This window comes from Urocitellus parryii, chromosome 7 (assembly GCF_045843805.1).
Source record: "Urocitellus parryii isolate mUroPar1 chromosome 7, mUroPar1.hap1, whole genome shotgun sequence".
NCBI classification, from domain to species: domain Eukaryota; kingdom Metazoa; phylum Chordata; class Mammalia; order Rodentia; family Sciuridae; genus Urocitellus; species Urocitellus parryii.
The window spans coordinates 21,618,747-21,632,125 of NC_135537.1; the positions used below are offsets into that span (position 1 = coordinate 21,618,747).

The following is a 13,379-nucleotide window of genomic DNA, read 5'->3' on the forward strand; positions in this document are numbered from 1 at the left end:
TGCCAGCCCTTCTCTTGCCTTTGCTGTGGTGAAAGTTGAAAACATTTTTCAAAACTTTCTGCAGAATTGGTTTTAATTAACCCAGCACCTTGCTCCACCTGGCACCCGGAGGAGGGCATTTCTTCTTTTGTTTTCTCTGCTAATTGGCTTCTCATTTGCATGACTGGGCCTGTCTCTCCCCTGCAGCCTGCCCTCTGTTTTTTGTTCTTAAAAAGCACAGTTGGAGGCAGGTGAGTACTGCCAATGGTAGGGGGTTCTCTAATGCATTATCCTGAGACTGGGCAGTCCAGATTCGGACACCCATCCTTCCCAACTTATCCCAATCCCTGTGAGATGCCTGTTAGGAATTGCTGTTCTGGGTTCTAAAGGCAGTTTTCCTGTCTTCACCCAAAGCGCTCTCCCCGCCCCCCCCCACACTTTAAGGCTGAAATGGAGACCCCTGCTATTTTAAGTGTTCAGATATTTGACCAAAAATAAGATTCCCCCCACAAAAAATGCATGTGGGGGAGAAGACAGATATGATAGAAAACCAATTTTTTACAACTCGAATGAGTATTGATCTCTGAAGCCTTACTTTAAGGCATAGTTGAGATCAAAGACAACTGTATAAAAATGTAATATATCAGAAACATTCTATTCATGCTAGCTGCCGAAACAGCATGGAGACTTAACTGTTTATCCTCCCCCTCCACCTTTCTTTTGCCTCTTTTACTCATTTTTATTTTCCTTTCTAGTTAAGCGTAAGCACTGAGCCGCACACACTCTTCTGGACCCACCCCACACTGGCTCTAACAGTGGGCCTTGGTGTTGACCTAGGCCGCCCAATTCAGTGTCTCTTTCTTGAAATTCCACGGCTGCTTCCAATTTCCATCCGATGGAGTTGAACAGACGCGATGTACAAGGGCAACCTAAATAACCCCAGGACACAGTGTCCCAGACCTCACCTTGTTAAAATGCTTTCTATGTAGCCAAAGCTCTATAAATACTTGTTGAATGAATGGCTGAGGGAGTGAGCGCTGTGTGGATTAAAGGGGGAACACACAGCCAATTGTGCCTGTGCAGCGGCCAGAGCAAGAGTTGTCCAGAGCAAGGGTTGCCGGGAGAAGAGATGCTTCACATTCAGAGGGAAAGATAGCTATGAAATACAAGCTGGGAGACACACCAGCCTGCATTTTTCTGCTGCTTCCTGCAAGGGAAGCTGGCATCCCAGGAGCACATTCATTCAACAAGTATTTATTGAGAGATTTCTTTGTTCTGCTCTCTATGCCAGGTACTTTGGTTACACAGTTCCTGCCTCTATCTATCAAAGTCCTGGCAGCAAACAGAATTTGAATCAGATGATTCAAGGGGAAGGATTCAAGTGGAAGAATCTGGGGCTACTTAGGAGGGACGGGTGGGGAGGTACCTGCAAGATCAGGAAGCAGTGTCTACCCCTAGACCTGAAGGAAAAGGAGAGGCCTCCCTACAAGGGCTGTGCTCATAGAGAGACAGGGCTGCTGCTAGAACTCAGGTGCCAAAGTAAGAAGGTCGCAGGGAGGAGACATTTGACATTCTCTAGTTCTGTCTCCATTTTCTTGCTGGTGTTTCCCATTGACCTGACCTAACCAAACACCAGCCAGTAAGGAGGACCAGGTGGTGCAGTCCCTGAGGTCCCATCATTCCCAGTGCCTAGAGCAGGGCAGCAAGAGTGGGCAGTACATCTCAGAGGGCAAACACTGAAGAACAGCATACTGTCATGGGGGATTGAATGGTCAAGACCACTACCCGAGTCATCGTCCTGTGGCCTGGAGTATGGATTCCTCTTTACCTCTTCCCCTGGGCACGAGGCAATTAGTCTCATCCTGGGGTTTGTTTTTCCATGTCCCATTGTGAAATCACTTTCAGCTGTTGTGATGCATCTTTGTGCTGGTGAATTTCCTTTCAAAGAATAGCAATTCCAACCACTCTGTGCATGCTGGGAAGAACATGTGTTGTATGTGAAGTAATTAGAAGTCAACGTGGGTTGAAAATGATATGTAAATTTAAGAGGCTGGCAGTCGGGTTTGCTTTTGCCCGCTCATCAGTGGAGTGGTTATGTTCCCTAAAATGGTCATGGGCAAGGATTTCTCTTCTCTCTTTTTTTAGGTGAATAGATGTTGGTTCAGCTTATTTCCTCTCCAAGGGTTCCCAGCTTGTGTAAATGTCTCTCTGTAGCATGAACGATAGAGTTTTAAACAGCATCCTATAAAGGGTATTAGATATAGTTGGTTTATAGTTATTTACATTTATCTGGGTTGCTGCAAATCCTCAAAAGAAAACAGATGTTGATTTTTAAGAGAACAGGCCTTAAGCTGACCTCTGCCTTCTTTGATGTGTTAATGATCTCCATGAAAGCAGCACTATCCCAAGAATCATAGTTTTTATCTGAATTTACTTTTGAGTTCCTTTGAAATGACTTGAAACAGCTTTGAGAGGGTAAGAAATTCATGTGATAAAAACACCCCATTGGGTTCTATAGTAGCTGCCCGTGCATGTGTTTCCTTTTCAAAGAATAACAGAAAACCCCAAAGAGTGCTGACAGCCGGGCAGATTCTTTGACAACAGGCTGTAGAATGTACTGGCCCATCAGTTGGTGCCATTAGTATTGGATGCCAGTGACAATGTATAGGTTATCGTGACCTAATTTCAGTCTCCTGGCTAATGCTGCCCACTCCCCCTGCTGTGTTTTTGAGATGTCCCATTCCCCACCAAGTTTTCTTAATGTATGTTACACCGGCCTCCTCCCCCAACTCCCCTCAAGGTTCGTTTCTGGGGAGTAAGCCATGTTAAATCTTTTCATCTTGAGATAGGGGAGTGTATTAGAGTTTTCCACAGAAACAGAGCTTGTGGAGATTTATTATGAGGAGTTGCCTGAAGGATTGTGGAGGATCGGATGTCCACAATCTGCCATCTGTAAACTGGGGATACAGCAAGGCCTGAGAACCATGGCAGCTAATGGTTAAGTCCCAGAACAATAGCAGTAGGAGGTGATGGCCCAGCAGAAGCTGGCAGGGAGGAAGGAAAGAAAGTGGATTCCTCATGCCTCCACCTTTTTGTTGCCTCCTGCCCCTCCATGCATTGAATGCTGCCCAGGCAGGTTGGGAGCACAATCTGCCTCACTGGAGTCCATTGATTGGAATGTGAATCTTGCAGACACGCCCAGAAGTGATCTTGTCCTCCAGGTTCTTCTTGGTACAGTCAAGTTAATGCATACAATTAACCATCACAGACACCAAGATTTCACTCAGAATTTATGGCTGTTTACAAAAAGAGTGACTTGGAAGCCTGAAGAATTTGGAGATAAAAGGATCTTTAAAAATCATCCAAGCCAGTGTTTCCAAAAAGATGGTTTGTGTTCATAAAATAGAAAAGAGTTGTTCATGGTTCATTACAAGTATTTTATTTAAACAATTGTTTTTAATTTAGTCTTTGTTAGAAAATAATATTCCCAATAATCAAACCCAGAATTTTACTGGTATTTTTACCTAGGATAAGTGTAATTTTTTTTTTATAAAAGTCAATTTGAAGAAAAATCTTCCCTAATACATTGAATATGTGATATGAGAATGCGGCAAAAAAGCTTGGGAAATATTGGTCAAGGCCCACTGGCTTCAGGTTTTTTTTTTTTAATATTTTGTTGAGGTAAAAATTTTAAAAAATGTAAAATTAGCATTTTAAAAAATTAACATTTAAGTATATAATTCTGTGCTGATTCATTTGTTCACAATATTGGGCAGTTATGATAACCTCTGTCTTAGAAAACATTTTTACTACCCACAGTGGAAACCCTGGACTAGTCAAGCAGTCATTCCCAGCCTTTGGCAACCCCCCAGCTCTGTCTTCTATCTCTGGGGATTTGCCTATTCTGGATATTTCTTATGCATGGAATCTTGTGACTCGTGGCAATTTCTGTCTGGCTTCTTTCTCTTAGTATAATGTTTCTGAGTCTCCATGCTGTGGCACTTGCTTTACGGGTGTGTCTCATGATCACACTCTGCGGTGGATGGAACTTGGGCTGTTTTCAGCTTTTGGCTTTGATGAATGGTTACTTGCTCTTCTTGTGAACTTCTTTGATGGCAAGACTTAGCAACATCGTTCAATCCCCCAGCCACCATCACAGTCCTGAGACTTGAAGTATTTGCAGAATCAATGAAATTTCTATTTGCCTTGCTTATCAAGAAGAAATAGGTCAAAGGCTTTAAATAGTAACCCTTATAAGACATAAATTGGTTTCAACACTATAGCGAGAGAGCCAAAGAGAGGTTAGAATACACTACACATTGAACTTGAAACCAGAATGCCTGGGTTGGAATCTTGGCCCTGCCACTTGCTGCTGCACACAAATTACTTGACCCTCATATATGTTCATATTCCATCCTGTAAATTAAAGATTATAAGAGCACATACCTCACAAGGTGAGGATGAACTGAGTAAAAACATATAAGCACCTAGAAGTAGGTTTATCGCATTATAAGCACTACACCGCATTATATGATGGATTATAGTTTTATCTTCTGTTTGTTTTTTATTTTTGATTCATCAAATGATCATAGCAAGTCAGAAGTGAGCTTACACACTTGAAAACAGAAGCAGGTTCAGAAGGACTTGCGTTGGATCCTTATAAACACTGGAAAGCCCTCAGCTTCCTTTTCTTTAAAATAATCCTGTGGCTTCCCTGGGCCTGGTCCTCACTTACTCTTAGTGATTTCACTTGTGGGTGCTTTTGTGGAATTTCCTTGCACTTCAAACCTGAGAAGCCTGAATTCTTCTTTCTTTAGGGTTATCTACTCTGTCTTCATGTTAAAACTTGTGCTTTAAAAAAGAAAAAAAAAATCTTTTCTCGTGCTCTTAAGATGCTTTAATTTCGGTCACTTTGGCCTTGATATCTGCTGGTTATGATGCTGGTTAGATTCACTCTGGATGCACACAGGAAGTCTGCTCTCATTTATAAAACAGATGTGTCGTCTCTGCCTCTTGTGACTCAATAGTCACATGTACCTTGTGTGGGGTCAGGGAATAACTGCTTTTTTTTTTTTTACTTTTGTTTGTTTGTTTGTTTGAACAGAGAGGATTTCTAAAAAACATATCATCAAACTTTTTTTCCTTTCATTTCCACACTAATCTGAAATTTCCTTAACAGAAAACATTAAAATGTGCATAATTATGGGGCGAAATGTCAAGCAGTCAGTTTAATTTGCTGATGAATACATGGAATTAATGTTTCGAAACAGTCTCGGGCTTTTGCATCATGAATTAGAGGGGGAAGGTAATGTTTTGTTGACATTTGTTAACACTGTTGATTGCTTATTTGGCTTGTGTTCTGCCTGCAGGTGGATTTTGCCTTCACAGTGTGGCAGAGCTTCCCCGAGAGGATTGTGGGGTACCCCGCACGCAGCCATTTCTGGGATAACTCTAAGGAGCGGTGGGGGTACACATCCAAGTGGACGAACGACTACTCCATGGTGTTGACAGGAGCTGCTATTTACCACAAGTGAGCAGTTTACACATTTCTCTCATCTCTCCTCATATTTTAGTTTCTGGCAACTGCACAAATAGGGACTTGGGCCAAATCTCAACTTTATTGAACATTAGTCTGTGTCCCCATATGAGTTTTGTCATTGTGGCAAGTGTATTTTTTAAACCAGTGAAACTTTTTGGCTTACTGCATTTCCTGAATAGTGTTTTCAGTTAAGCTGAAATGTGGAAACTCTGCTCAGGGGTATATTGGGTAACTCAGTTTGGAGAATAGCGACAATAAAAACGTATCTTAATAGAAGAGCCCCAGTCATTGTTGTAGATGTTTGGAGTTGCCATTGAGTGAAACAGAAAAAAAAAAAAAAAAAAAGTTTCTGCCAATGCAGAGGAGACCCAATAGGATGTTAAGGAGATAAGTGATGTATCAAGAGTAAAGGATCAGAAATGGTAGAGATGGAACAGGTTGGCAGGTGGCCAAGGCAATGCTTATTGAGCAGGTGAGATATGCACAGAGACTACGAAGTTGGTCAAGAGCATTCTGGCCTGGAGTACAGCTAGAATAAACACCAAGAGGCAGAATGTGGGTGGAACAGTATGATGAGAGTGGAGTAAGTTAGAACAGGTCAGGGAGTTTAGGGAGCCCAGATGCAAGAGGACTTGACTTTTCTTCTAAGTGACCCAGGGAGCCAGTGCAGGGGTTTGAACATGAACAGATACCGTGTCAATGTTTCAGGCATCCACTCTGGATGTTGTGTTGATCATAGGCTACACAGGGACCAGGTAGAGAAGGAACATCTATAAAGAGGTGATTGGCATTTTCTAGAGATGATGGAGCCTGGGACCAGGAAGCGAACAGTGGAGATAATAAGTAATGACTAGATTGTGGGCATATTTTGAAGATGCTTTAGCATGATGCCTTAATAGATTGGGTGTAGAATTTAATGACTTGTGTGTTTGGGGAATCCAATGCTGTTGTTGTTTTGTTTCTTTGATCTGAGAATGGGAAGGACAAGAGCAGTCATCAACAGGGAGGGGGAAAGCTACAGATGGAATGAGAATTGTGAAAAGTATAGAAGTTCAGTCTTGGACATGTAAACACATCCAAAAGGATATGCTGAAAAAAGCCATGGATGGAAATTTAAATTTTGCACTCAGTTGCATATATTTGGTCTTTAAAACCAGCCATCTAGAGACAGGTAGCCAGACTAGTGAGTATACATAGGTAGCATTTCTCACTGGATCACTGGTGGAACCCTGTTTTTTTTGTCTTAGTGAGGGGATCACACCAGTCATACCTTAATCTTTGTTGTAAAGAATAGAAAATCTTGCCATCTCGGAGAGAGACAGGGTTGGAAATGCCCAATATGTGAACGTTTAAACTGAACCCTGATCTCAAGGTTTCACCTCTCAAAAGTTCATTGTTCCCCTTCCTCCTCCACCGCCACACAGATGAATCTGATTCTTTCTTATGGTTTGTCTCACGTGTAAGTAACTTCTCTTACCATCTAAGTATTCAGTTTGTTTCTAACTGACCAGACTGATATTAAAGTTAGCCGAACAAGCAGTATCTGCAGCTATGTGTATCTCTGTACCTTGTTTCCTCATCTGTAGAATGGGAATAATAATACCACCCTCCTCATAGATTCTATATAAGGATTAGAGGAGGCATTTATAAAACACTTTAGAGTATATCTGGCATATAGCAAGTAAGAGATAGTGATCATCATCATCACCATCCAGCAACATGTGTAGGGACGGAAGGAAGGGTTATGTGCATCAAGTCCACCTGTCATTATGTAATAACACCCTGGGAAACCTGTCTTTGGTTTTTACAGATATTATCACTACCTGTACTCCCATTACCTGCCAGCCAGCTTGAAGAACATGGTGGACCAACTGGCCAATTGTGAGGACATTCTCATGAATTTCCTGGTGTCTGCTGTGACAAAATTGCCTCCAATAAAAGTGACCCAGAAGAAGCAGTATAAGGAGACAATGATGGGACAGGTAAGGGAAAGGGAACTCTTCCCTTGCTTAGCTCACTGGTGGTGCAGCCAAAGGTAAGGAGGACTTGTGTTCCTCCAGGAACTCTGTAGAAGCTTGATGAGGAGATATCAGAAATACTCCATGTTTGAAATCTTTGGAATGAATGTAAAGCTCTCATCTAACCTACAAGGACCTGCAAAAGATACGTCCTTATAGTTTGTCTTAGTCCCTTCAGGCTGCTATAACAAGCATACTAATAAACAGGGTGGCTTAAATAACAAACACCCATTTCTTACCCTTCTGCAAGCTAGAGAGTGCCCAATCAAGGTTCCAGCATATTCAGCATCTGGTAAGAGTCTGCTCCTGACTCATCCATGACTGTCTGCTTGCAGGGTTCTCATATGCTAGAAAAAGGGCAAGAGAGCACTCTGGGGTCCCTTTTATAAGGTCTCTAATCCCATTCTTAAACACTCTTACCCTCATGACCTAATCTCTTCCCAGAGTTCCCATCTGCAGTACCATCACATTGAGGATTAGGCTTCATATGGAAATGGGGCTGCAGCGGCAGTGGTGGTGGTAGGGGGATTGTTGCACAAACATTTGGTCCATGGAGTTGACCTATGAGAATGTTTTTAAAGGTTTTCATGGTGTCTTATTTAATGGCAAGCAAACAATATTGTCTTCAACACAGCCCACCAGTATTTGCTCATGAGTATGTATCACAGTAAAACTCCAAGAGTCACAGTATTTGATTTTCAGTTCTAGAACCAGCTTTAACAACCTGTGGGCACATCAATTGCCTTCTGAAATTCAGCTCATCCTTAAAATGAAAATAGTGAAATCATTCTCATAGAAGGGAAAGCTATTTTAAAAGTAAAGGAAATTTTACTAGACTCTGTTCATTGCACTGATAGATTTCCTATACCTTAGACTCATGGTACCCATCTGAAGATGTTGAAGTTGTTCTATTTTTATTCTTCTTGGACAGAACCAATGTTGTATGTAAGAATCAAAAAACATAAATTAAGGCCATCAGAGCTACCTGACTTGGATCACAGAGCAGGCAGCAGGATTGGAGTCGACCTGGATAAGCAGTCTTTAACATGATTGTGTCAGTTCAGTTTTGGTGTTTTCATGGGCCATGTTCTAACAGGTGTTGATCTGTGTGTTAATAACCTAGGTTTTGACAAGGGTCATGTTAACCAAATTGGGGTTTTTTTTCACATTTACTTAATTTAGTGAGAGAAACAATATACAGGATTTTAAGTTCATAAAATTTAATCATCTAGCATTTCCTGAGCACATACAGGTTACCAGGCACTGTTCTAGTTCCTGGTTATGACAAAAGAGATGTCCTTAGTGAGCAAAGGATTCCAGTGGAAAATTCTACTACCCTCCGGTTACTGAAAGAACTAGCAAGAGGAGTTGCAGGGATATTTAATCTTAGGGGTTCATTTTGTGCCCTCTCGTAGATTTGCCAAATTCAGTCAAAGCAATGTTTCTAGTAATTTTTCAAATCCCATGCGGGCAAATTTCGATGGAACCTCAGATCTACCTGTATGCAACCAGGTACTGACTGCATTTGCCCCCTTCTCCCTTCCATACCCATGAGTTTGTTGAAATTTTGTGTGCCTAGTAAAGCAAGCAGACATCGTGCTCTGAGATTCAGTTTTCATTACAGAGGAAAGATGTCTTTTCTAATACATGTTGGTTGACCCAGAATAAATGTTCAAATCTAGTGGCAAAAAAAGATACTTAAATGATTCAATTCACCTTTTTTTTTTTTTTTAATTTGTGAATGAGAATGAGCCGATGCTCTTAGGTATCTCCATTTGCATATGTGAGCACTCCTGCCCTTGTGTGCCAGTCAGCCACTTTGGGAAAGAGCCCCTCCAAAATGGCCCATAAACCCACATGAATTTAGGAACAAAGCAAGACACCTATGGGACTGAGTGTCCCTTCCAATAGGAACCCACAGTCGGCTTCATTTGTGACCTCTCCCTGATTTACCATGTGGAGTCTCCTAGTGCTAAGGAAAGGAGCAAGCAAATGACTGCAGCGTCCCTGAGCCTGCCCCCTCATTCATAAAATGGGGGTGTTATTACCTCATGCTTTTACTTTCCCCGCTGGTTGTAAGCTCAAATGAACTTCATGAAAACACTTCATAGATAGTGTTTTTTTTTTTCTCTGCTTCTCAGAGATAACTTGACATTTGTATTTACTTGTGATGTTATTTTCAAGCATGATGACACAGTTTTAAAGTGACTCTGAATGATTTTCACACTAAAATGTACTTTCCCATGAAAGTGTATTTGTAACAATGTGTGGGGACATAAACACATTGAACACACACACACACACATACATACATACAAACTTACACATACACACACCATTAAAGAGTTGCTTATTTACCTAAAAAAAAATTTTTTTTTCCTATAATAGGGCAGCCAATCTTTTTCTTGTTTTCATAAAAACTTGGCTTTAAAGACAATAGGCTTAGTTTTCTATTTAAATTTTGTTACTCAAGTCATTTAAAGCTTGCTTTTATATCAATGTCAATCATTTACATGATCTAAAAATATTTAATCAACCTTAGGGGCAACATAGAGAGCTAAAAAGATTTTAATGGTCTTTTTTACTTGCCTAGAATACATTTTTTTCTGTTGTAGGTGAGCACTGACTCTTTATAGGAACTGATTGCCCTTTAAAAAGTAATCTTTGGGCACTTTAGAGGAATAGAAAATGCAACCATTCTTGGGTTAAGAGAAGAACACAATTAGGGGATTTAAGTGCAGAAGAACAGCCTTACAGACAAGCTCCTTGTGCTTTGTGGAGCCATCTCAGTAGAAAAGTCTCTAGAGGGGAGGTGAGATTTTTAGCGGCCATGTGATACTAGTCCCGCATGAAGTGTAAGGTTTTGTTTCTACTTCAGCTATGTATATGAGTTTTAAAAAAAGGGATTCCGTAGATCTTTATAAAGGTAGAAAGAAAGGAGAAGACCAGAGCGGAATAGGTAGAAAGACAGACTTCACAGTTGACTACTGGTATCTTCAAATCAACAAGGATTTTTTTTTTTTTTTTTGTATTAGGGATTGAACCTAGAGGAACTCAGCCACTGTATTTTATTTAGAGACAGGGTCTCACTGAGTTGCTTAGTGTCTGGAGGCTGGCTTTGAACTCGCCATCCTCCTGTCTCCTAAACTGCTGGGGATTATAGGCCTGCGCCACCCCGTCCCCGCAACAAGAAGGATTTTAAAAACTGCTTTTGAAACCAAGAAAGCATTGTGAGTCATAGTAGTTGGTCCTAGGTGACAAGAGAAGTGCAGTTAGTGACCATCGTGGTTGAGTTTTACTTGGTAAGCATTTTCATTCCCTGACAAGAGAATTTGTCAACTCAGAAAACTTCCACGAAATAGGTGTGTTTCCCCAGCCATGAACTTGGGTGCCTTGGGGACAGCTGGCAAGGCTGACAACCCAGCACCTTGCTTCTTCCCCTGCCGTGTGCAGGTGAGGCTGGGCCCAGGCCTGGACTCTGCTGCTGGCCGTGACTCTCCTGGCTCATTGTCCTGCACCCTTGCCCTCTCACCGGGCACACCTCTCATTGTCCTGTCTCTCCTTCTCCCTAGACTTCCCGGGCTTCCCGTTGGGCTGACCCTGACCACTTTGCCCAGCGACAGAGCTGCATGAATACGTTTGCCAGCTGGTTTGGCTACATGCCGCTGATCCACTCTCAGATGAGGCTCGACCCCGTGCTTTTTAAAGACCAGGTCTCCATCCTGAGGAAGAAATACCGAGACATTGAACGACTTTGAGGAATGCGGCCGAGTGGGGGAGGGGAAGCGAGCAGGTCCCGGGTCCAGCTGCGCTCTCTTCCCAGTGCAGATCCGCTCATCGGCGGAGCCAGATTGTGCCAAGTATCCAAATAAACCTAGACGAACAGAATGACAAAAAAAAAAAAAGGCCAACGAGAACCTGACTCCTGGCTCCTGGGACTGCACCAAACTCACCTCACTGGCTTCTATGTCCCAAGACTAGGTTGTGTACAGTTTAATTATGGAACATTAAATAATTATTTTTGAAATGATTGCTATGCAGGTTTAAACTTTTTTAATGATCAAAACTATTAAAAACCAGAGTTCTTTCTTTAATCAAAATTGTGTTGGTTGTGAATATTTCAAAGCTGCTGCTCCGCTTCCCACAGACATGGATGCGGCTGGTCACGCAGGGTCTCCTGCAGTTGCAAAAGCTCAGACTTCACGGGAAACACAATAAGTCACTCTACCCAGTGTCAAGAAGTAACTAAGCATAAGTTAAGACAAGTTCATTATTCAACTTTGCCAGTGCAAATTGTTTTCCAATTTGAATTTTCAAACCCATTTGAACTTTTATCTCTAAAATGTCTCTGCATGAGAGCAAGTATTATGACTTTCAGGTAGGCAATTCCAACTGAATTGAGATATATAAGTTTTGTTTGAGATATATAAGTATGATAATGTTTTTCATTCGGGGGGGTGGGGGGAGTTAGTACCAAGAAAACACTACTAATATAATTAAGAAATGTTCATATTGCACAAGGAACCATCCACACAACCCACCAGCATGTTAGTAAGATGGAAATGTCAACCCACAATGCCTTTCAGAGGTTTTGGGCCTGATGACAGAGTCAGCCATTAACCTGTGTCTGATTAGAGCTGGGAAAGGCTTTGGTTTAGAGGCCAAGGAAAAATGGCTGTACTGGGGGAACAGATTATTTATAACACAAGCTCTTAAATGCTTGTGAAAACCTCAAGTTTCGGAAGCTTCTCTGTTGAGAAAGAAGTAATAATATATAAATGCACACCATTGAACAAGAGGATTGCTGTAAACAGAGTATGCCTCACCATTGGGACCCTAATACCATTTGGGCTCAAACATTATTTTGAGCAAGAAACTGGCAAGCAAAATAATCAGAAACAAAAGTGAATACTCTTTTTATTTTGTTTTTTTGGTACTGGGGATTGAATCCAGGATTACTTTACCATTGAGCTGCATTCCCAGCCCTTCTCTTTTTTGGTTTTGAGACAGGGTCTTGCTAAGTTGGTGAGACTGGCCTCAAACATAACAATCCTCTTGCCTCATCCTCCCATGTTGCTGGGATTGCAGGCAAGCACCACTGCGCCTGGCATAATACTCTTTTATTTCATTGTAATTTTTCAGTCTGTGAGAAGTTCAGTTGTGCTTCTTGTTAAAAAGAACATTTCTATTGCTGCAAAGGCTGTCTTGAGCTTATGATGATTGTGAAACTACAAGAACAAATGAACAAACTAAAAAAACCCCACAAATCATATCTCAGTTCTATTATAAAAAACGGAGACTTCTGATATTAAATGCTTTCTTCTACTTGGAAGAGGCAAAAGAGAACAGGGACTAGACAGATTATTGGTCCCTACGATCTATTATGCAGAATAAACAATAAACACTTTAATCCTCCCCCCCAAAAAAACCACCTGCCATATTCCATACATGTATTTCCAGTTTTGTCTTAGAAGGAAAGTTCATCACAAAACTGTGTTCCAATAACGTCAAGTATGTGGCTAAAGTCAGTGGAAATCCTGTCTGGTGGATGCTAACTCATCCTTTCTTTGTAGATACCTGGGAGAGAAAGAGGAACTTGGATATCTTGCGGGGAACTATGAACAGGAGTGAAAGCAGGTGTTTTTAGAGGTCAAAGAGATGATGATTCCAGGTTGCCTAGCACCAGAGCAAGAATCAGAGCCCCCAGGTCCAGATGCTATGCTGCGAGTGGTATATAGGCAAGGAAGTTCAAGAAGAGGGACTTTTCTCTGTCACCTGTGACTCAGAACAACTCCCTAAATCTCTCTCCTCCAGACTGACTCTCCTTAGCCCACTTTCAAACA

General features: G+C 41.6%; 1 protein-coding gene across 1 annotated transcript in view; it reads left to right on the forward strand.

Moving 5' to 3' along the window:
* Ext1 (exostosin glycosyltransferase 1) overlaps positions 1-11,610 on the forward strand; it is a 262,505-nt gene extending 250,895 nt beyond the window's left edge. The window contains exons 9-11 of the mRNA XM_026393885.2: positions 5,349-5,509; positions 7,329-7,500; positions 11,109-11,610. Coding sequence (XP_026249670.1) covers positions 5,349-5,509; positions 7,329-7,500; positions 11,109-11,294 — 519 coding nt within the window. The 3' untranslated portion in view covers positions 11,295-11,610. The remainder of the gene's footprint in view (positions 1-5,348; positions 5,510-7,328; positions 7,501-11,108) is intronic.
* The last annotated feature ends 1,769 nt before the right edge of the window (positions 11,611-13,379 follow it).